Below are 24,851 nucleotides of genomic sequence, written 5' to 3'. Positions count from 1 at the left end.
CAGTGCTGTGGAAGGGCAAAGTGGGTGGGATTATTCGGGTGACCTCCAGGGTACAGAATAATGTGAGATGCCATTGGAGCTGGGGAAGAATATTCACCTCCCTTATTTTGTTGAGGGTGAGGAGAGAGGCGACAATTATTGCTTCGCTCTGGGATCCTATTTGACCAAGGGCTGGCCCTCTATTGCAAGGTTTTTAAATGGGGTGCTTTTAGCCCTTTTATTCCAAAGCTTTAACATTGTAGAATGAGCCAATGATATTTGAGTGAAGGCTGCATCCTTTTTAGGAATTCTGAATACACAGTAAATACCTGGATCACATCAGAAAGGGGCATGAAGGGGATTACCATTAGATTTCAGAAAGCTTTACTTCTGAGGCCTGGCAAGTAGGGGTTTGATCAGAACGAATCAGTAAGCGCTGCCCTTACATATAATCACTCCTTCTCACAGACTGTGCAGAGGTTAGAGCAGCAGCATGAGAACACAGGGACTCTTGTATCCTATTCCCAGCTCGGCCAATGACTTTAGACACTTGTAACCTGATTTTCCCGAGGTGCTGAGCACCCATCAATTTTGTTGGGAGCTGAAAACCAGGTGGTAAACTCCTGTGCCTCAGTTTCTCTGTCTTTAAAATGGGGATAACACTTCCCTACCCCACATAGGTTCTATGAGGCTCAATTATTGTTTGTAAATCACTGTGGAATCCTTGAATGAAAACCCTGTGTATGTGCAAAGCATTATTAGTGTTGTGTTGTTAGGGTCTACTCAGGGAGTGGAAGGATAAACCTCTTTCTGTTTCAGCCGTGTTCGCTTTGTTGAGAGGGCTTGTGCTGGTTATAAACTTAGTCAGGAGTGAGATGAGACTTTGGCTCTGACTCCTAGCTAAACTATATATCAGTCGATTGGGGCTGTGTCCTTCACGCTGCAAGTAGATAAATGAAGGCCATTGTAAGAGGAATGATGTACATTGGTGGGTGGATCAAGCTCAACAGCACTTGAAACCCCATTTGTTTTGTTGTTGTTTTTGATTTATTAGACTTTTTCAATCTTCTTTTTTTTTTACAACAAACCAAACAAATTCTAGAAGCCAACATATAAAGCAAGTACAAAAGGATTATCCATCAGAAAAGACCAAGATATTTTACACAGCCATGGATTCCTCTGTGCATTAACAGCAGTATTCCCGGGACAGGGGTTCTTATGACACATATCAAAACAAAAAAATAATAAAATTAAGGAAATCAAAGTCAAAAGGGAAAAGGGTAGGGGAAGGGTGTAGTAGACAAAGAGGAGAGGGGATGAGGAGAGTGTGTGCAGGGGTTACCTCCTGCTTTTCATCCAGGCCTCCTGTATAGATCGTTAGTTGACAAGTTCTTGGAAAGTGAAACCCAGTTTGAAGGAGGTAACAGGACACTTTCTGATACCTTCCTGATGCAGTCTTTTTTTTTTTTTTTTTTTTTAAACAGCTGTACATATTTTTGCCAGGTGTCAGGAAAAGTTGGAATAATCCAAGACTAATTCAACTGAAACACCATTATCTTTTTGCTGTTAGCTAATTGCTGGCATTCATATTTGTTTTGGCTGCTGATTGTTGGACGTATCATCTATTTAAAAAGCCTCTTGGATCTTAAATTGTGGAGCAGAGGATTCTCCTTGATTTGCCTTTTCAAGGCAAACAGAATCTGATCAGCGGGGATTAGAACCAAATCCTAGGAGCCTTGGCCTGCACTTTATCTGAGCAGTGCAAGGGCCCAGGAAAATACCAGGGGAAACAGCTGTTAACACAATCTCTGCTTCCTCATCCCCACTGGAAGGGCATACCAAGCTGTGTGGGGCCCTTTGCCTCCTGCATTGTTATAGGTAGAAGGCTGAACTTAGCTAATGCTGTTAGAAGGAGGACCTGTTGTCTCTGACTGTGTGGTCAGATTATACCATTTAATACTAATAAAGACAAATGAGGCAAATTGATTCCTGTTTTGGGTTTCAATTGTTCTAATCCTTCATTAGCTGCTATGGGACATATTGTCAGAGAGAGTCCCAGGTTCTGATCCTTTCTCTGGAGGATTTGGGTTGTTGAGAAGAGGGTATGTTGGGAAACAGGATGATTAAATTGTCCAAAAATGGAATGACTAAACAATGTTTCTAAAAGCACAAGCCCTGCTGAATTGTCAGCACAAACTCCCGGAAATGCTGGAAGGTGCAAAACCGCATGCAGTCTGCCCTGGGCTTTCCTCCCAAGGTCGTTCATTCTTCCACACAGGTAAATGGGCCTTATACCAGACCTGGAGAGACCACCACTGGGAGTCCTGGGTCTACTCAGTCCTTTCTGTCTCTGCTCAGATGGTTAACAAGATAGCCCGTTGTGATGTTGTTGTTTTTTCACAAGAAGGACATTTGGCCCCTGGCAACTGGAACAAGACAGACAGACTGCTTTCCAGGCTATCTGTCTGTCTTAGTTATTTATATGGCCCCTGTTGCCATAGTTTCTGAATTATATGTTTATCCTTTCAACACTGCTGTGAAGTGGGGAAGTGCTGTTATCCCATTCTATAGATGGGGCTCTGAGGCACAAAAAGAATAAGGGCTTGTCTATACAAGGACACTCAGGAAAGTTAATCTTTATTAACTAGTGGTATGAATTTAAAGTGGATTAGTTAAACTTTTGGAAATGAATTAAGCTCAATTGAACTAAAGGCACTCTAATTCTGAATCAGTGTGTCCCCACAAGGGTTTAATGTGGTTTAACTAACCCACCTTGGCAGTTAACTCGGATTAACTTTCCTGCAGCTATGTCTTCACTAGAAGTGCTGCTTCAGGAACAGGTTCTCCTGTTGCTGTAGTTAATCCATCTCCCCAAGAGAATTCTTCCACCAACCTAGCGCTGTCTACACTGGGGTTTAGTTTGGCTTAACTACGTCATATCCTTGAGTGATGTAGCTGGATCAACCTAAGTATTTAGTGTTGCCCTGGCCTTAGTGTAGACAAGCCCTAAGTGACTTTCCCGTGGTCATGCAGGAAATCTGTAGTAGAGCAGAGAATTAACCTGGGACTTGGGAGAATCAGGTTCATCAGCCTAACCACTGGACTGTCCTGCCTAACCTCTGGTTCTAGTCAGGAGAAGCTTGGGACTGAGTTGCAAAGATCTCATAGGACAGGACTGAGGTATGTAGTAGGAGCTGGGCAGGAGAATTTGCCAGAGTCCAGCTGTTTGTTTACTTTCATGAGTAGAAACGTCACTCACAAAAGCCTAATATGGGAAAATATCATTATGGGGCAGCTAGCGAATTGGGTCACTTTTTTTAATCCAATAAGTGGTCTCCTTTTCTACCAGAGAGCTAAGCAGGGGATGACATGAAAGCTGTGGAAAGCCACCTAGCGAGCTGCAAAGAGATTCAGAGCTGGGAGAGCAGCCTCGTTTATTTTAATGGGTGTCAATAGACAGACCAAGCGACAGTTCTGAATTCCAACCTCTGTAGGTCAAAAATACGGGAAGTAGAAAAACATTAGGTGACAGATCAGACTTTCCCTTAATTTGTCTGGAGTCTGGTGTTTCCCTGTTTGGAGTATGGAACCAGTACAGAATTTTTCAGTGGTGGTTTTTAACATGGAATTTGGCATTTCTGGGCAGAGGGAAATTATTTAAAAGCACTTGCTGAAAAGAGTCCCGCTCCCCAGGAACCACTTGCCATTCACCACCATCAGCTACCACCTCCTGCATCCCAGGGGACACAGACAGATCTGTAAACTGATTTTCCCTACCCCCATGACTCCAGCTGCCTTCAGACTCCGTGCTGTCTAGCTTCAGACACACAGCACCTCCAAGGGTGGCCTATAAAAGCCCCAGACACCACAAATCACTCACAACTTGCTGCCTTTCCTTGTGCCAGGTCCCCCAGAGAGAAAGCAAAGCCTGTTTTCTCATTTCCCCCAATACTCCCCTTCCTCCCCCGTAGTGCTCTCTCCTTCACCAACCCTCCAGAGGGAGGACAAGAGAGGACTTTCCACCCTAATCCCAACACTGCCTTATAGATTCATAGATTCATAGATTCTAGGACTGGAAGGGACCTCGAGAGGTCATCGAGTCCAGTCCCCTGCCCGCATGGCAGGACCAAATACTGCCTAGACCATCCCTAGTAGACATTTATCTAACCTACCCTTAAATATCTCCAGAGACGGAGATTCCACAACCTCCCTAGGCAATTTGTTCCAGTGTTTAACCACCCTGACAGTTAGGAACTTTTTCCTAATGTCCAATCTAGACCTCCCTTGCTGCAGTTTAAACCCATTGTTTCTGGTTCTATCCTTAGAGGCTAAGGTGAACAAGTTCTCTCCCTCCTCCTTATGACACCCTTTTATATACCTGAAAAGCCTTGTGTAGCAGGCTTCCCAGCTCTGCACAGCGTTAGATGATAGTGAAATGGCTTCCTGCCTGAGAAATGTCAAAACGGCCCTAGGTTTTGCTAGATTGGGCTACACAGTGAATGTGAATGACTTTCTTTCCCTGGGGAGGTTAGCGTAGCTGGGGGAAATGGCTTTGCAGAACCCAGAGTGAAATAACTGTACAGTGTTTGTTTTGGGTCTGAGCTGCTGATGTGAAAACACTGTTAAGTAATGCCAAGCGTAAGAATACTGGCACTTCACAGCTGGGTGTCATTTCCCAGTCGCTCACTTAATCTGCAGGACACACACATAGTGTGGCACTCAAGGGGAGTTTTAGCAAGCGTTAAAATAAATTGCTGCAAAGATTCTGACAGCAAGTCTCTGCTCTTCCCCCATTGAATCACGCTGTCTCATTTCATACTATCTGTAACATTTCAGGGATGAAATGGCCTAAACAAGACAATAGTGAAGCGCAAAAGTATCAGCTTTATTGATCATGACTGCACCTACAGGAACTACCGATGTCCAGTCCCAGCGCTCACTGGGCTAAGGCTAAAACCAGGAAAAGAGTCTCTGAAGATAACGTCTTGTCTGATTTTTTTTGCTTGTTACAGAGGGTTTGATCTACTCATTGTCCACATTAATCACAGGGCATTTGTCCTTTAGCTTCTCTAGAAGTTACTGTTGCAGAAAACATAAGTTAGATGGTGGCATCCTACACCATCCAGTGCTTAACTGTACTGGTGCTGCTGCCTGTCTTATTACATGCGAAGTGTAACATGTGTGGCATATTAAGAAATTTAAAGGGGCCGTCCAGGTGGCCCAGCTATTCTGAGGGTCAGTGCCATAGCGGCTCTAAATCCATCAATATGCTGCTCAGTCAGGGACAATGATTGGCTGCTGCTCCCAGATCTGCCCTATAATGATTCTCCTGGTTTCTCCCCTACTCCCACTGTAGGTGAATATTATCCCCATCATCGCCAAAGCAGACACCATTTCCAAGAGTGAGCTGCACAAGTTTAAGATAAAGATAATGAGTGAGCTGGTCAGTAACGGAGTGCAGATCTATCAGTTCCCCACGGATGACGAAGCTGTCGCAGAGATCAACTCCGTAATGAATGTGAGTAATGCTGCTTATTGCCTTTCCTCTGAATATTGTAACAAAGGAAACCGCTGGACAACGACACATTTGAAAGTGGGTCCTCAAGGGGGTTGTGTGGATACTAGATCTGTTTTAAAGATGAGCAGTGCATCTGACAGAGGCCTAAGGCTATTGCTAAAGAGAGGAAGAGGCATTATTTTGTTTGTGCCTTTTTTAAACCTCACTGTACAGGAATTTAATTAAAGTGTGACTGTTACTTAATCTCATACAGCTCTTATGAGAGGGCATGTTCTGCTCTAAAATAGATTGCATGCTGATATTTCAAGGCTGGGTTTGCAGCAAGTCGAAATATGTTTTGCAATTTTTTTTTTGTTTTTTAAATGTTTAGAAAAAAATAGAAATTTTCTGACTTTAGGGATGAGAAAACAGAAAAGTATTCAGTTTTTGAAGTTTGGGGTTTTTTCCCATCCTTTTTCAGAAGCAAAATGAAAAAAGGAGAAAATGGAGAAGAGTTGGAGGGAGAGGAGAAAAACTGAAACGTTTTTGAGTTTTAAATTTTTGTTGAAGACTCAATAGATTTTGAAACAGGAAACTTTGTGCCGAAATTGTTCATCTCCTCTTTTTTTTTTTTTTTTTTTTTTTTAAAGATCACTTTTCATGGCGGGGAGGGGAAGCTTTGAGTGAAAAATTTCAACCAGCTCTAGTTTAGAGTCTCCTAAACCAAGGAAGCCAAATAGATTGAGCCCAATTTAAAATAAAAATAGGAATGATTGTACTCTGCTATGTTGTTGGGGTTTTTTTAAGGCCAAATTCAGCCCTGGTTTAAGTGAGTGTGAGTCTTGCTAATTTCCATGAATTGGGCTATCTGGAATCTGAATTGTGCTTTTGAATAGAGTTGGTTGACATTTTTCATCTGAAATAGTTTGTTTGGGGGTTTTAAAACCAAAATAGGCTTTTTCCACAGTGAATTTCCATTTTTTATTAAATGTTTTGGTCTCTCACCAAAAAAAACCCAAAAATGGAAATGGGGGAGGGGGTTTCTAGCAACCAAAAACTGAAAAAATTGGGCAAAAATTTGCAATAAAACAAAAAATATTTGCCCCATTGGTTGAAATATTTTGGGTTTTGGTTACTGTTTTTTGTCCAAAAAAAAAAAAAAAAAAAAAAACCTGAAAAATGCAGAAAAAAGTTGATGAAAATTAAAATTCTTTTTCTTTTGTCAAAATTGTTCATGGGGAGAGGAAGAGGGAACATTTCCCCATGAGTTCTACTTTTGAGTCTACTTCCGCCTATTAATGAAGGACCTCTGTTAGCCCCTCCCCATTGAAATCCCTGGGAAGCAGACCAAGATTGCAGTATGTTTAACAGCGTGGTGAACTCTGGATACTGGCTGTAACGGGGAGCATAATACCTACCCGCATCTGGTTACCACTATAATACCTAGCTCCTAGTGTTTTCTGTGCTCCTTATTCCAGCAAAGCTCCCATTGACTATTGAGAGCTTTGCCGGCTGACCAGCAGGTAATCGAACCAGTCTTCTATCTGTCACAGTAAAACCCTGCATGTGCTGGTGTTTGGGGAAGATCAGCTGGGTGGTCATTCTGTACTGGTAATTGCTGTAACTTATTGCAGCGTGACTTTCCAACCTCCAGCATTAGTGCCACGACAGAGGAGAGAAGCGGTGATGTGAGGAGAGTAGTGAGAGTGTAACACATGTTCTCTAATTGATATTTGCCTTGGGATGGGACAGAGCGACTGACAGTGCCTGTAGCTCTCTATGTAAGGGCTGTGTCCAATGAACACTGTGTTCTCAACCAATGCCCTCCTTTACTGCACTTACAAAGCTGATGATGTCGTCTTGCTGCCATGTTCCCTAAATGTGTTGTGATTTCCCTCCCCGCCCTCACTCTTGGACACCATGTCTCTAATAACTAAACCAGCATGTGATGTGTCCTGCAAACGCCCCATCCTGTGCCTTCATGTGAGCTGCTGTGCAGATCACCACTAACAAATGTCTTTGTTTGTATGTTCTTCAAAGAAGGCATTGTCCCACCCTCTGTGTGCAGACAGAGCTTGGCACATTGGGGATGCTACAGCAGTAAGAACAATCTAGCAGGGAGGGGCCTCTACTTGCTAGCTGTGGAAGCCAGTGATGCTTTATGTGTTGGGAACAGCTGTAGTTTGGAAGTAACTGTCCAGGGCATTAATAAAATCTCTCTCTAACTGACTCAGTGCCAAAGCCGGTACCTGAACCTGCTGTGCCATGCTCTGGCTCCAAGCCGCACTGCACGGCTCCATGGCAAGCAGGTGTTGAGCACGCAGGGTGCCCTATGCCGTTTCAGAGTGGAGATTGTTTTCACGCTGAGTAACGAAGATTCTGTGCTTGAGATAAATGATTTTGAAGCAGATTTTGTGCCTGGCTAGAAGAAGCTCATGGTAGCTTTGTAAGACTGATGCCTGTGAGAGATTCTAGCGTGTGCACTGAATCCCTGGGCTGATTCTGTTTCAGGCTCATCTGCCCTTTGCTGTTGTTGGCAGCACGGAGGAGGTGAAAGTTGGAAACAAGCTGGTGAGAGCTCGGCAGTACCCTTGGGGGGTGGTGCAAGGTAAGGAAGTCAACAGCAGGGCACGTTTCAGAGCTGTGAAGCCCCTTGGCGTGTGTGTGTGCTCACGCTCTCTCCTGCGCGTCTTTCTTCTATCACTGTGTCAGAGTGTGGGTGCCAGGGCAAGAGACCCGAGGACTCTGTATCACCATTCAGGGCTCATTTGTTGAATCAAGTTATCAGGTGCTTGAACCCTGCCTGAAGGTGCAGTGTGGTTACGGCTGGGTCATACAGGCAGGTGCATTCCCTTTGCTCCAACCAGGCTGGAGCAGGGTTCTAAACAGAGAGAGCTAAGCTCTGGGTCAGAGAGGTTCCAGCTGGGAAAACCCTAGGAGCAGGCAATCATAGGATGAAAGCTTAGACTGAAGTTTATGATGAGCTATTGTAACCAATGCAACTCAAGCCTTGGAAGGAGGGTTGGCTTTATACAGTGTGTGGGAGCTCTTCTCAGAGCAGGGTGGGAACTTCAGCTGCTCCTGAGGGTCTTTCTGCTTCTCTCTCTCTTCCAGCGATCCTCCCAGCAACGGTGGCTCTGTGCTGAATGTGTAGGTGGGGGACTGTAACCCTCCCTAGCTTGTTCAGGTGCTTCGGAAGCATTCACTCAGTGCTGTGCTGGGATGATTAGACCAGTACGAGTGCCCTCCCTCGAGCGCTGCTCCTCCTTTCGGAGCCCCTCTCAAAACGCGTGCTGGGCAGTCTGGGCAGGATCTTTCACCTGAGCTCCATGCCGTCGAAGTAACAGCTCAGAACGGCACATAAAATCCAGGAAATATACATTTCCCTTCAACCCGGTTCTATTTCCTTTTTTCCTTGAGTGGGGCAGAGTCCTGGTGACAGAACTGCTCCCACACACCTTTGTGCACATGGCCCATCGTCCTTCTATGACACCCATTTCCGTGGCTATCAGTGTATGGAAGGCACCAAGTCCCATAGGTCCTCTCATAGGTCCGCCATTAATTCCTTTTGTGCTCATGACCCTTGCTCTTGGAAATGCTGTCCTAGCCCTAGAACCTTGCACCCTGGTAAAGAGCAGTCTCCTGCCTAGGCAGATGCTTCTGAAACGGAAAGGCCCTGCTTCTGCAATGCTCTCCTGTTGGAAAGCTTCGCTCGTTGCACCAAAGATACACATTCCCTGAGAGAGGATCTCGCTGGGTTTAATCTGTCCTGCCTTATCCTTGCAATCCTCCCTTCCCCTCAATCCTCCCCCCTGTCCCCCTCCCCCGTATTTGCTGAATTTCTTCCCTTCTCTTTAATCAGTCGAGAATGAAAGTCATTGTGACTTTGTGAAACTGCGAGAAATGCTGATTCGAGTCAACATGGAAGATCTTCGGGAACAGACCCACACCCGCCACTATGAGCTGTACCGACGGTGCAAGCTGGAGGAGATGGGGTTCAAGGACACAGATCCTGACAGCCAGCCATTCAGGTGAGTGACCCTCATCTCCCCAATCCATTTCCAGTAGTGATCCTGCAAACCTTCCATCAGCTAGAATCCCCTTGGGCAGAGAGCTTGCAACATCAGGCCACTAGACTGAGACCTGCTAACATTGATTTTGAACCTCTCTGCTGCTTGAGATATTTTTCTCTTTTTTCCCTTCTCCGTCCCCTCTGCCTTCAAGCAATTTAGACGGGCATAGCCTTGCTAGTCACTATTCAATAATACTGTAGTGTCTCATTTGCTTTTTATCCAGCCTTCAAGAAACCTATGAGACCAAAAGAAAAGAGTTCCTTGGTGAACTGCAGAAGAAAGAGGAAGAAATGAGGCAAATGTTTGTTAACAAAGTCAAGGAGACTGAATCAGAACTGAAAGAGAAGGAAAGAGAGGTGGGTATATCAGAGACCTGCGAGATGAGCCCAAACCACACGTTCAGCTCTGAGGTCCAGATGTGGATGAAGTGTGAGCACTTGAAAGCTGTGAGCTGAACACAGTGAGCAGAGTAACGTAACAGTCTCCCCAAGTAGCATATCCCAGCACCCGAAGTTGGGTCTCAAATATACGCAGTGGTATCTAGCTAGATGCTCACGTGGGCCCCATCACCGTGGGATCTGGACACCTCACAAACGTTAATGAATTTATCCCCGCAATAGCCCGGCATGGTAGGGAATTATTCCCCCTGTACAGATCAGAGAGGGAGGCACAGAGGATGACATTTTGAAAACTACCTAAGGGTATGTCCACACAGCATTTTGGAGCAAGCGGGAGTGAGTGGGAGCTCAGGCTCTGAAACCTAGGGAGTAGGCCAGAGATTCTCAAACCTAGGGAGTAGGCCAGAGATTCTCAAACCTAGGGAGTAGGCCAGAGATTCTCAAACTGGGGGGTCGCTCAGGGAGTCGTGAGGTTATTATGTGAGGGTCCTGAGCTTTCAGCCTCTACCCGCAAACCCCGCTTCACCTCCAGTATTTATAATAGTGTTAAATATTTAAAAATGTGGTTTTGATTTATAAGGGGGGGTCGCACTCAGAGGCTTGCTGTGTGAAAGGGGTCACCAATAGAAAACTCTGAGAACTGCTGGAGTAGGCGGACTTCATTGCCCAAGCTCCAGTTCAAGTTGCAGCTGCACAGTGCTGTCTGTACAGCTATTTTTAGAACACTAGTGCAAGCGCGGCTAGCCGGAGCCTGTTGACCCAGGCTGCGGGGGCTCACTCCAAAATGCTGTGTAGACATACCCTAAGTGACTTAAAAGCGTAAGTCCCATTGAATGTCAGTGGGGGCTTAGATTCTTCTGGAAATGTTATTCGCTGTGCCTCCCTCCTCCCCATTCTGGACAATGGGAATAATTGCGCAAGTCTCAGTGAGGTCATAGGCTCCTAAGCCACTTTGATGCTTCTGAAAATTAAGGCTTCTCAGGGGAGCTGGGCACCCACAGCTCCGGTTGGTACCAACGGGGGCTGTGAAAATCAGGCACTTACTATCATGACTAAGGGCAGGTCTACACTAACCCCCCAATTCGAACTAAGGTACGCAACTTCAGCTACGTGAATAACGTAGCTGAAGTTTGAAGTATCTTAGTTCGAACTTACCTCGGTCCAGACGCGGCAGGCAGGCTCCTGGAGCTGGAGTACCGCAGTCGACGGCGAGCACTTCCGGGTTCGACTTATCTCGTCCAGACAAGACACGATAAGTTGAACCCAGAAGTTCGATTTGCTTGCCGCCGAACTACCGGGTAGTGTAGACCTACACTAAGATCCCAGAAGAAGCCTATGGTAGAGCTGGGAACTGAACCACGATCTTTTGAGTCCTAATCCAGTGCCCTGGCCCTAAGACCTCCTTCCCCTCTTGCTGTTCTACATTAAAATGAACGGCGAGAGAGAGCGATTGAGACAGACAATGTTGAGTTTGTCCCGTTGTCTTGCCCTTTACATACAAAGGCTAGTAATATGCAAAGAGCAGGTAGTTTAGGCCCCTGTCTTGCAGAAAGAGCGGCAATTTCAGCCCCTCAGTCCTGTGTTGAAGCTCTGTGACCTCAGTGGGACTCTGCACAGCAGCAAGAGCCTGTGATTGCTGCTCCTTGGGGAGAAGTGTGGCCTGGGGCAGTAGCCCAGCAGACGGTCATGGAGGCGATGCTCATGGAGTCTGTCTTCTACCAGCTACACGAAAAGTTTGAGCATTTAAAGAGGATACATCAGGAAGAGAAGAGGAAGGTGGAGGAGAAGAGGAGAGAGCTGGAGGAGGAGATGAATGCCTTCAACAAGCGGAAACTAGCAGTCGAAACCCTGCAGTCTCAGTCCTTGCAAGCTACTTCGCAGCAGCCACTGAAGAAGGATAAAGACAAGAAAAAGTAAGCGGTTTAACTTAAACCTTTTCCAGCCATTCAAAACATTTTATTCTTTCAACAATGTGGTCGTTTTAGACAGAAACAAACACAATAAAACACCATGCGAATGAAGCTGTAAAGCTAGTAAATTAAAGGGGATTTTAAATCTTAAGCCAGCATCCTTCCGATCCTCCTGAAAGGGTCCGGTTACATCTGCCCCCATAGAAGCCTTGGCGACTGGAGAGGAAATGGACCCGTCCCTTTTCAGGCCTGTTAAGAATGAGAGAGTCAGGTGACATTTATGCCCACCTCCCCGATGGCTGGTTCAAGGGACTGGCTTAGTCTGTTTAGCCTAGGGAAATGAGTTGTCTCTCTTTCCCAGGAGAGGGAAGAGGAGGATTCCAGAACAACCAAATAGTGCAGTGTCCTTCAGGCCTGGCCTCAGGCAGTGCAATAACATTATTGTGAGCTGCAGGGTTTGGGGCTGTGTCTGTAGGATGCTGAAGGGCTGTTGGCTTTGCTGGACAGTAAAGAGATTAAAAAAAAAAGGGGGGCACCTAAAAATGAAGGGAAGGTAGGAATGCATCATGGCCCCTTGGGTCTTGTTCCTGCCTATTTGGAATCACTGACCTTTAGATATGAGGAAGATTTTTCTTCTACCCTATGGGCCAGACTCTGGTAACTCTGGAACTGGCCTCTTAGGCATTCCCACTGAGTTCAGCGGTAGTGCTTCTGGAGTAAGGTGCTCATCAGTGAGAATAATAGTTTTCAGAATATATGCGAGTGACAGGGGAAAAGAGAAAACAAGTGAAACAAATGGTCTGCTCCTACTCCCATTGAAGTCCGTCTTCAATGAGTGCAGGATTGGGAACAAAATGGAAAAGGGGTCACCCTAGAAACTGCTATACTTCTCCTCTGTTCTAACATCTTACGCTGTTTTCTCCTGCACAGAGGAACTTAAATATTCTCTTTATGTTCCATAAGATTCAGAGCAAGCTGGTGGTAACAGTAACTGATAATTTTGACGATGGAAAGAAAAAGATCAGGTGTATTATTTAATGTGTTTACTGTGGATTAACATTTTCCTGGTGTGATAAAAACCAATTCTGGTTCTGTCCTGCGTGCTTTGTACACATCCTACCGGCAGCTAGAATCCAAGCGCTGATTATAAAATATTATATTATAACGAAAGGATCGTCCATTCAAATGTAGCGCAAATTAAGGCCCACATGCTTGTGCATCTCTGAGATCTTTGGGCTAAATTTATTTCAAGCCTTCAAATGTCAGCAATGATTTTGCATGAAAATGATTGAATAATGTCATGGGGCTTTTTAGACAAAAGACAATGGGCCTAATTCTGGCCTCAGTTCCACATGTGTAAACTGAAACTAACGTAAGAGAGATCAGAATCTGGCCCTGCCCTTACAGTGTAAAGAATCTTTAAGACCAGAATGACTTGATACTCTGCCCTTGGATATAGTGAGTATAGTCCATGGCTGAATAGCCGCCTTTGTTGCAGCTCTGAGTTTTGCATAATGTGCTGTACATCTTGTGACTGGAGGATGCTACTAAATGTAGTTCAGGCCGTCACAGCTTAGTGTGTTGATTTGATGACATAGCCTTCAGTACCTGGGAGTTATAATTAATCATCCTTAGCAGTACACAATGTGGCCTTGTTGACCACCTCTGCTCAAGAGCTGTATCGATACAGGAATAACAGGTTGAGTTGCATCTTGTCCTGATTGTGTGAGTCAATGCAATGGAAGAGGATGCTGCAGATAAAGAGGGAGGTACATTAAACAGGGGGGAGTTTGCAGGCCTGCCTACTGTTTAACGAGCACCCAAATTCATGGGTGCATTTAAAATAAACGTTTAAATCCTGGGTGACTTGCTGCCTCAGCTTCTCTCTCTAATAATTTTGCAGTGTTTAATATTTCATTAAAAAAAACACAAACATGCTAATTTACATATACTTTATGACTTAATTTATTTGAATTTGGGATGTGCACTAATTGCATTCCTCAGCAGCAGTAGTATTGGTGGCCACACTCTGGGCAGGCAGAAGCCAGACGGTTTCGCATCTCAGCCATGATGCATTATCTAGTTCTCCATTTAGAAATAGATCTCAAATGCGTCATTATTTAACAGTCGATCTGAGATGTGATTTGAAACACCCTCGTCATTAGCACGGGACTGAATAGTCTGAGTTTTGCCACTGTCATTACAAGGTGGTTACAGTCAGAAATGGGACTGTGTAAAAATGACGACAGATTAACAGAGTAAGAATCTGACTGAAAAAATTACAGACTATTTATTCTGGCTGACGTAAGTACTTCTGAATGCACTGGTGGGAGACTGAGCTGGATTCTTTTGTGGTTTGGGCATTGAGCGGTTTGTTAAATAAGTTCCAGTTGTGGGGTCTTTAGTACTAACCGGGACTGAAAAACCAGAAAGATTCTATCTTGAGTCTCAGATTCTGGGTTCAGTTTGGTATTTTGAGAAATGTCACCTTTTTTTAACTTGACACCTGCTACAGAAGTCATTGTGAGACAATAAATATGGGGGCAAGTCCCAGAATGCTATTTGTACAGAATAGCAAAATGTTTTCTGCTTAAGCAGGATTGCGTGGTACAGAACGTAAGAATCTTGAGCTGGAAAAAGTTCCATTCCCCATTGCCTGCCAACGCTCTGACTTTTTAAATATGTTGTCTGGAATGGTATTTCCATCCCTTTTTTTGTAATACCATTATTGCATATCCGTGTGGAGACAGGAGGGAGTGTGGGAGAGCATTAATGTAGTCTTATGTCTCAACCCATCCCACCCAGCTCTGCCCCTATGGGGAATGTTATAATTACAGCTGGTCAGCAATTTTTCACCAAAAAATGCTGATTTGTCAAAACTTGTTGGGAAAAACATTTTGAAATTGTTGAAACATCCCCTTTTGACATTATTTAAATGAAATTTTTTGGTTTTTTTGGGTCAAAATGACTTTTCCTTTCACAATTTAACTTAATTTATGCTAAACAGATTGTTTTAAAAAGAGAAAAAGTTGAACTTGAAATGAAATATTTTGATTGACCCAAAGAAAAAATTTTTTTTTGTTGATTTCTCAGTTCATGAAAATTTGTGATTGATTTTTTTTCATCCTGATTTGGGATGGGAAAACATTTCAAGATCTCCTGGAATGGAAAAAACGGTGTCCTGTCCAGCCCAAGTTATAATATGCTTAGTAGTAATCTAAGTAAACTTTTTCCAAGAGGACTAGGAGATTTAGCCACACAAGACCCATTGAAATTAACGGGAGCTGTGTGTTTAAATTCCTGATTATCCAGTGTCTTTAATTTGGGATGTTTCACCAAAAGCTCAGTTAGCAAAGTGCCGGAATCCTGATAGCGTTTACCTGTGCAAACAGTGACCTCTGGTGGATACTACTGAAAACATGTTTTGATGCCTCTTCCTGATTGGGCTGTTGGGTTGTGTGTGGAACACTTCAGTCAGGCTGACACTCTATAAAGCTGAATCTGTAGTTTGTACAGAGCAGTATCATTCACACAAGAGACCTAGGTTGGATTTGCGGAGTCTGGATTCCTGCTCTCTTAACTGGCAAAGGCTGACGATCCAGTTCTGTTATGCTGCACTTGTGCAGTCATTTACACCAGTGAAAAGAGAGAGTAAAATGCCACCAACTCATCATGGTAGTGTTTTACACTCACTGACTACCTAAGCTGCAGGCATTGGGAAATCAGGACCCGAGAATGCCACAAAAGTAGCCCTGAAGGATGCCTTCTCAGCCCATTTGGTGGATGTAGGAGTGGCGTCTGAACAGAGGACCATCCGCCTGTTCTTGAACAGATAGATATTCTGTGGGCCTCTGGGAGCGGGAGATAAGTAAGCCCAGGGAGAAGGAATGGGGGAGATAGAGTAGAAATCCTTGGCGGAAATGCTTTACTAATTCTGTTTCATTGAAGTGCTTGTAAGATGGCTCGTTAAATCTGACATTTGGTTTTAAATTTCGATAGAGTTAATTTTTTTCATAGCTTTGATTAGTAAAATCAGAAATCGGGGATTAAGGATTGCAGATAATCAGATAAAATGTTTCAACAGGGAGGTTGGCTTTCACAAATGCAGTTGTTAACCAGCTTATGCTTTCATACCACCTTTAGTTTAGGACGCATTTAGGTAGTTCTGAAATGCCAGATCTGTGGTCTCTCTTCTTCATTGTATATGTTTTCACTAGAGTTTGCTTTTGTTTAATTTCCATAACATTAATCCATGCTGTTTTTGTTTATGTTTTTGTTTCTTTCAGTTAATCGCACACAGGCCAAGAGTGGACTTTGTACTTTCATGTGTTAAGTTGCTTGAGTTTCCTACCTTGTGTTACTTCTGTCATAACATTGTGTGAGTGGACCAAAGTGAAAGAGAAAATGAGCCTCTTCAGTGTTTACAGTGTAACAATTTATTGTTATCTGTACAGGACTTATGAATATTTTTTAAGGAAGTAAATGTCATACTGTGTAAATTTTCTGACACAAAGTCAACTAATCCTGAAAATGAGCAGGCTTGTTTTGTTTCAGACCTGATGGGCAAACATCCACTTGTAAAGTGACCATAATTGTTTTATAAGAAATAATGTTACTAATTGATAGTTACTTTACAGATTACATTAATTTTTAATGCTTAATGGAACTCCTGATTTGATTTTTTTCTACATTTGTTATAAGGAGTGTGAAGAACACACTTTTATTTTTCTAACAAAAGTCACAACTTGAATAAGTTTAGAATTGAAGAAAAAAAAAAAAACACTTGGAATTTCCTAACAAGGCCTAAGTGCTCTAGGCTGAGTAACCTACTCTCAGGTCATTTTTTTTAAAAAAACCTAATTTCTCTAAACACTTTGTGCCGTGCATAATATAAAGAGAGTGGCAATACAAGTCCTACGACAACATTTTGATTTATCTTTATTGCTAACGTGGAACATTTAAATAGGAAGATTTTCCTTTCCTTAGGGTTTGTTATATTATGTGGAACGATGAGATTTTTGTAACTCCACTTGTAACTTAACCAGTGTGTTTTGCTATCAAGAGGTTTGATCATTCATCTTGAACTTATAAATTGTTTCCAGTATAAAAAATGTACCCATAAACAGATGTATAATGAATACAAGTAGCCTGATCCTAAGCAGGGCTATGTACCCCCAAGTCCCATTAGTCCCCTTCTCTCACAAATTTTTCTCTTGAACACTGTTTTGATATTTGGAAACCATTGTTTAGCCCACAGGGCTGTATAGGGAACAACACTACTATTTCAGGCAGCGGCCAATGGCCCAACCTTTCCATGATATAGGCAAGGCAACTGGTGAATATGGGTGTGTTAGGTAGATTGTACCTTTTTCATGTAGACATGGTTTGTCTTCGCTAAAAATAGTTGGGCTAAAAGAAAACAAATATTTGATACTAGCTCCCACTTAGTGCCTTTAGAGTTTTGGTTAACTGTTTCAGCAAACACTGGCTAATTAGGTGTTGATTGTGAGCATGTCCATTTTATTTACCATTCATTTCTTCTAATCATTTTTAGAGATCTCTTAGTCTTTAAACAACCGTGCTGGCAAATTCCTCATTTGACTTTTAAATAATTGTAATCTGAGCCTTTAGCAGGTCTGTTCAGAGGTAGCATTTAGCTGTATTGTATACTGAGGTTCTTCAACTTGCATATCCTGATAAAGCAGCTTTTGTAATACATGCTCAGGTGTTGAAATATTTTTCTTACAGATGTTGGCCTTTTATATGAATATATTGAAAATCATGTCACAGTATTACTTGATATTTGTAAGTAAGAACCTCATGAAAATTATACAGGTACTTTTAAAGACAGGCCATTTTAAAAAGAAAGAGAGTTAATAGTGAGTATTAACACTTATTCAGGACTTTGCTGAGATCTGACCATTTAATTTTAAGGCTGTGCCTCTTTAAATATATTGTAAAGAATAACTGTCAAATGTTGAGGGTTAATATGTTTTTTAGAATAGATGCTCAAAGAATATAGCATATTGTTACATACACGACAATCCTAGCACATGATTCGCTGAAAATAGTCATGTGGCAAATTAGTAGAAAATCATGGTATTCTTAATCATGTGAGAAGTTCCATAAAGATCAGTGGACTAATCACATGAGTAAAGCAATAGATTCTGGTTTATATTATTTTACCTTCTCAAAGGCCAACAGTACTGAGAGTTGGAATATAGTTAACTAATTAGATCACAGATGCAAATGAATGCATTGCGATTGGCTTTTCAGTCAGTAGTTTTCTCCTGATCTCATGCTGCAGCCAACAAGATCATCTATGCAAATATTTTCTTCCTGATTGGCTCATCAGCGATCAGAATACTTTTATTCCTAGAGCTGTAACTATTGTTTCCTTAGTATGTTAGTTAAAAATAATAATAATAATAATGATAAAAATAAAAGCTTAATATCCATGGCCATAAGAGAGATTTCCAGATATTTCTGAAGACATTCAGAATGTATGTAACGACATATTAATTATTAATTATTATTATTATATATACGTTGACTTCATGTTGTGGTAAACATCCTTGTCCTTTTAGTTAAATACTGACCTCAGCTTTCCCTTGGTCATTATTAACCTCTTGAATTGATAGACCATAATATTCTCCCCCAACAGAAGTCAATATATGCTTCTTCTTTTGTTAGTACTTGATTTTTCATTTTTGCCCGAGACCAAATTTAAATGTTTGGTGCATTAAGCTAGTTATGTACTTGCTTTTTATTTAACAAGTTATCAATATAATGTGACTCTAATCTCACTCCAAGCTGAAGATTTACCTCTTGTGTTGTAGGCTAGAAGAAAATAAAGATTGCTTCAGAAATTATACCCGAAATGAGCAATCCAATTAGAATATTTTTCCTGGTTATTTTTTTAACATACATCTCTAAAATGTTGGCATTAATGGAAAAGTTATCCATTTTCTATCATTTAAACACCCATTACCATGTATTGTTTCTGCTTTTTAAGTTAAAATGTATTTTGGATGTCTCTTAATTTTATAAACTTTTTATGTGTGCATGGAGCAGATTCTACACAGAAGTGGTTACTGGGATTTTTTGTTTTTAATTTGGCAAGAACATGGAGACATTTGTGGAACTGCTCTTTTGTAAAGTTAACATGCTTCTCAGAAAGTGTTGCATTCATTCACTTTGTCATTCATACTGTTTTTTGCCTTTCAATTCTTTCTGTTCACTTTGTACTTATTTCTTTTATTAAATCTCACATTTATTTTGAGTTTTGTGGTGTCGTTTATTTGACAGTACTTTTCTAAAACTTTGGTCCTCTAATAGCATCCTAATGAAATAACAGTGTAATTATTGCAAGCTTACCCAAATACGGTATTTGTTTTCTGTTATGACTTTGAATCATAGAATATCAGGGTTAGAAGGGACCTCAGGAGGTCATGTAGTCCAATCCCCAGATAGATTTTTACCCCAGTTCCTTAAATGGCTCCCACAAGGATTGAACTCACAACCCTGGGTTTAGTAGGCCAATGCTCAAACCACTGAGCTATCCCTCCCCTCCTGAATTGGGCTCTTGATGAACTAAAAATAGCTAACTAGTAAATGTATCATATGGTGTACAAAAAGAGATTCTTTTCAATCTTGGGGAAAATTCTTAAGTATCAACTTAAGTTTCTCTCCTGTTGGGCAAATGATGCTTTTCAAGATGCTTATAAGCAGTCTTTCACTGTGTAATTCTCTAAGAATGGGTCTATCAGATGTTTCTCTGATATAAAGTTGGCCAAACTCTCACTACAGGATCTCCATGAAAAGGTGGGGGATCTAGTCTTCTACTAAACACTTCCTCTCAATGTTAATGGAAGCTACATACATTTATGCAGGGGCACAATGTGCCCTTAGTTCACTCAGCAACCCTAGAAAACAAATGCACAAAATTATTTTGGAGAGACTTGCTAATTAAAAATCTAAATGGAGTCCTTTTCTGAATGTATCTTCCATGGGGCCCTGCTAACTCTTAAATCAAGTATAACTTGAGGAATTAGTGTCTCGGTCTGTTTGTCCTAAGCTACTGGACTCAGAAATTATGGTTGGACTTAATAAGTAACAACCTTAATTCCAGCCTCAGGCAGAATTTGACCTTAGCATGCGACACTTGCTCCTGTTGTGTTTTTGGCCAAAGCTGTTCTGACGTTTAAAAATAAAAAGTGTTCCATAATAATTGGTGCTTTGGGGATTTGAATGGATATGAGTGAAAGAAGGAAGGTGTGTGCTGTGTGCAGATGACCATTGACCAACCTTTGATGGCCTTGATGATACTATTGCAATCCGGCCTGAGAGCCCAGCCTGGATCATAGAGTTAGGAATTGTTAAGCGTTGGAGTTATTCAAATTAGATGAGTACACTTCCCACAGAATCCCAAGCAGATGGAAGTGGCAGCAAATGTGACTTAATCACATCCTAAACTGGAATTTAAAGAAACTTTGCCCTATAAAGTCTCTGTGTAAAGAGGGTGACGGAAGAGGGTACATAGTTCTTTGGTAGCTGCACTGGTAATAATTAACGGTGAACACTTTGTGACCTGGTAAAATATTTCTCAGGGTGGCTTCTCTCTCCCACAGAAGTAATCTTTATAATAATATTTTGCATTTCTATACCATCTTTGAAGGATTTCAAAGCTTTTTTATAAACATTAGTGAATGTTAAGCCTCACTACACCCAGATGAGGTAAGTATCATCGGCAGTTTAGAGATTGGGGAAGATAGAAAACAAGAGATCAAGCAACTGGTCCCTAGGGTCACACAGCAAAGCTATATCTGGCTCTGCAGCAAAACCCAGAATTCTTGCCTCCCAGTTCTGTGATCTTTAAGAGGGAGGTTTGTGTAGTGGTTAAGTGTATAGAGTCTCTAAGGCACAGACAGGTTTGGCCTCTTGGTATTTAATCTTAGAAAATTGTTTTTTCATTGATCTAGCTAGTCTCCGGAGGTCCTCCATTATGGTTAAACTTGAGTACAAGGGAGACGGGCTCCACTTTCCTTCTGTCTCTGTGGGAGATCTTGATTTTGGAGATTCTTTTCAGTGTGATGATGGTCACATTTCTCCAGCATTACCAGTTGATTTAAAAATCCCAGTTCCAATATGAAATCTTCCGCAAATATGTCACCGTTCAAGTCAGGTGTGCCTTGTGCATGCCTAGCGCTGCATGTTACCAGCCTATGTGCAACTTTAGGTTTTGTGCTACTTTGACCTTTTGTGCTCTCTACACTTGATGCAATTTACCTGCAACTTAAATATTGACTCTCTCTTGTTCTTTCTGTAGCTTTTTTAGTCTTCCCAGTGCCTGCTCCATAACATCAGGAAGACATGTTAATTAGAAGATTTATTAAGGCCAAAACATCTCATGCAGAAGAAATTAATTGGTGCTTTCACCTTTATGCTTGCAATATATTGCACAGAAGAGAGTATATAGCAAGGACTAAGACATACTGTATCTTTTGATTTGGACAAGTTCTCTTGAACAGGTTTCTTGATAAATGAAATCTAAGATACTCACTAAAAGATAAATGGCTAATTACGGCTAATGCATGACAAGCACTAAAACCAAGATACTAATCATCTCTGGGGTTAAGAATCAATACAAAGTAATCATAAACATTTACACTGTTAAAGTTTCCAAGTAGCAGAGGAACCGACTTGGTGTGTTAGCATGAATCAGATTTTCAGCTTGCTGCTTAAGCTACCATTGTACAGTAATGGGATTTTGATTTGTTCCTCTTAATTTGATTTTTTGACTGTAATTAGAGAAGTTTCTAATGTCCTTAACATATCAGCCGGATTCTAATATTTCTTAGCAATAACTACTTTGTATAGTTTTTTTTAATGTAGATTATCAGTGAAAACTTTTATAGCCAAAAGAATCCCTTTATTTGTTCAATTTTCCCAATGATAACACATGTGCCTCATATTTAAAAATCCTCTCCTAAAACGTCCTCTGTCCCCAATTTCTGTGCTTGCACCCGTTTCTTCAGTTCCAGGTAATATTGGATTGCAATTCCAGAATCCTTCTCTATCTGCAAATAATCTATTGATGTGTTGAGTGATAATGGAACCATTTTAAAGGACAACTAAATGTAATTACGGTAGTTAACGGTGGGGATTAGTTTTCTGCACTAGGGCCTAAAGCTAGAAATCTGAAAAATGTAGGGTTCAGGGTTGTAGGTTATATGTTTCTGCCAGAGGGCCACTTCCCCTAAAAGCAAATACTGTTAAAAGACTACACTTTCTCTGCACCAAACCAAATGTATAGAAATACGCAGAAGCCCATTTTTTATTTCTGTTTAAAAACATGCATAAACTAGTTACAGGAATAATCTTCATTGTACCAAAGGTAGGTTTAATAAAAAGCTGAATTGTGAAATGAATATATACTTTAAAAGTGTACTTTATAGTAAACCTAAATATGTTCAGTGAAAAAATGAAGCCACGTGTCCTGATTCATAACCTTAGCCATAAATCTAGTTCCCTTTACCCTGTTTGTCTCTTTCAAAATAGATAAGAATAAAAACCTGATAGAAGCAGAGTTGGGGCTAACAGGGAGCTGGTTACAGCTCCCTGATTCTCTCTCTCTCTCTCTGGGGTGCAGGTTTTCAGCAACATTGGTGCTGCTCTAAACTTTCCTAGCTATACACCAGATGGAGATAGCCAGAGCACATCCTGTTCTGGCCACTATCCCTGCCCCAACACATGCCCTGCAGTAGGACTGTGAGGGGGTGGGGGCAGGAGCTAGCTATGCTGGCCCTGTGCCTGCTGGGGGCTCCCTTCATCTGATGGCAGTCCCTGGCACGTGTCTCGAGGGAGGTTTCCACTCTCTTTGTAGCGCTTGAATGGTGCAAAGAGCCAAGTGGAGCCAGTGAGCTGGCCCACAGGATGGAAAGAAACGTAGCTTTCTGTGATCTCCACAACGTGCCAAATCTTGGAGTCTGTCACGAAGAGCCCATTGAACAGAATGGGCCCAGAATTTGGATTAATGAGCAAACGTGTGTGTGCATATTGAGACAGGGATAGTGCATGTGTGCTGCCTGCTCCAGAGAGGGCTCAGAGTTCTCATTGTCACGACATGCACTGAATGCTCCCATCACCAGAGCATTGGGGTGCCTTTTACATACACTCGATCACAGAGATACATTTACTGAAAGTCACAGGCACATACCCTAGACTCCCCAGCAATGACCAAAGCAAACTCCCTGAGGTACCAGATCCTGGGCAGTATCTGCTGGGAGACTTCCTGTAAGGTGAATCTCAACTCCTGCAGTCAGTAAAAAAGAAGACGAAAAACCTAGGCAAATGCATGCCTCTTGCATTGCCTACCATTGTCTGCTCCTGCTCACGTAACAGTCAATAGCAAAATGCCCATGCATGCCAATGGGAGCGGGATTGGGGCCAAGAAGCGGCCAGATTCTGAGTATTTATTTATTTTTCAGTGACGGTGAATTCAGAGCTGGCAGCCTGCCTAAGATTGCCCCTCTGACTGTCTCATTTGGGTCCTATCCTGGGGGTGACAGTCTGTGTCCCTGCCTGCAACAGAACAAGTTTTACCTGGCCTTTTACTATATTTTAAATATAAATGGATGGGTTGTTGTTTTTTTTAAGACAGAGTAACTCCGTAGACAAGTCTTGAAATAAAGATGGAGCCCTTGCAAAGGTAAATTAATCCTGATAGTCTCATAGCTGGACAGATGGATTGAAAGTGAATACTATTGAAAAGTCTGTGTAATTCTTGTTGGGAGGCCATGACTACATCTTTCAAGAAGAAGAATGTAGTTATAATAACTACAAGCCTAGCAGAGAAAAACACTATGGGAGACCTGCTGAAAACTCCTAGAGGGTGCTGCAGTACCAAAAGCAGATGATGAAGGGTCCTCTTCTGCATTGTTAGAATACAGAACATTGAACCACGTGCCCCATTATGTTACTGAACTAAAAAGCAGTGAAGACAAGTTAAAAAGAATTGCATAGACAAGCCAACAAAACTAATCTAAAACTGATGTAGAAGGAAACATTTTGTATAAAGTATAATTACCGTATGGAAGATGCTGTCTATTAAGACAAAAGAGCATAGTAGGGTTCAAAAAAGGATTAGGAGTTTATACGATATTGTCAATTATACTAAGTAGGGTAAAATTTATAAGTAATATCAACCCCCCATGCTTCAAAACAAAAGCCAACCACTAACTCTCTGGCATTTGGGAGAAGACTTTTTTCACAGGTATGTTGCTGCATAATTTTCTACTTTGAGGTTTTTCACCTTCTCTTGAAGCATTGGGATTGGTCACAGTTGTAGACGGGATATGGGACTAAATGTTATGATTGTTCTTATGTTGCTATTATTAAAGGGGGAAAGTATTAGCCCATTGTAGCCATGTACTTTTGCTTCAAGTTTCAGCACATCTGTTCCTTTCAGAAACCTGTGAAAGGGCAAAAGAATTTTGAATCTCAAATCTTTCTTCTTTATTGCTCTGCTTCTGGATCTCTTCTTTGTCTGACCACAGGAGTTTCCAAATATGTGTAACTGTAAATTACCTTCTCTTTTAGATTAACTGCACAACGCGTGCAGCAAGTAGTGATCAAAGGTTGGAATATGATATGAAATGCCCTGATGCTAGTGGATACAGGTCCATAGCAAAGCATCTTTACATTTAGATCTGATTGTTTGTAAGATGCTTTGTTAACTGTGGTATATAGCCAATCTCTGTGGCACACATTTAATGAAGGAGAAACATGACCACATTGATGGGAAACCGTTTCACTCTGTATGCATGTGCTTCTACGTTCAGTTCCTGTTCAAGTTTTGATTCTGATTCTGAAACTCAAACTGCTTGGAAGGCAACAGTATCTGAAGGATTTATCAGGAAACGGCTTACAGGCTAACCAGTGCCACAAATTACTGATAGTAGATGATTTCCTATGTTATGGCACGTCTGTGTAA

The 24,851-nt window shown here is 41.9% G+C and overlaps 1 protein-coding gene across 1 annotated transcript in view; it reads left to right on the top strand.

Moving 5' to 3' along the window:
- Nucleotides 1–19,139, top strand: part of SEPTIN8 (septin 8) — a 66,019-nt gene extending 46,880 nt beyond the window's left edge. Inside the window, exons 5-10 of the mRNA XM_054036977.1 lie at nt 5,336–5,497; nt 7,988–8,084; nt 9,339–9,507; nt 9,773–9,905; nt 11,670–11,860; nt 16,144–19,139. Of these exons, the coding sequence (XP_053892952.1) occupies nt 5,336–5,497; nt 7,988–8,084; nt 9,339–9,507; nt 9,773–9,905; nt 11,670–11,860; nt 16,144–16,147 (756 nt within the window). The 3' untranslated portion in view covers nt 16,148–19,139. The remainder of the gene's footprint in view (nt 1–5,335; nt 5,498–7,987; nt 8,085–9,338; nt 9,508–9,772; nt 9,906–11,669; nt 11,861–16,143) is intronic.
- The last annotated feature ends 5,712 nt before the right edge of the window (nt 19,140–24,851 follow it).

The sequence above is a fragment of the Malaclemys terrapin genome, chromosome 8, assembly GCF_027887155.1.
Source record: "Malaclemys terrapin pileata isolate rMalTer1 chromosome 8, rMalTer1.hap1, whole genome shotgun sequence".
Lineage (NCBI taxonomy): Eukaryota > Metazoa > Chordata > Testudines > Emydidae > Malaclemys > Malaclemys terrapin.
Note: the sequence above shows the minus strand (reverse complement) of the source record. Positions and strands in the feature narration are given on the sequence as shown.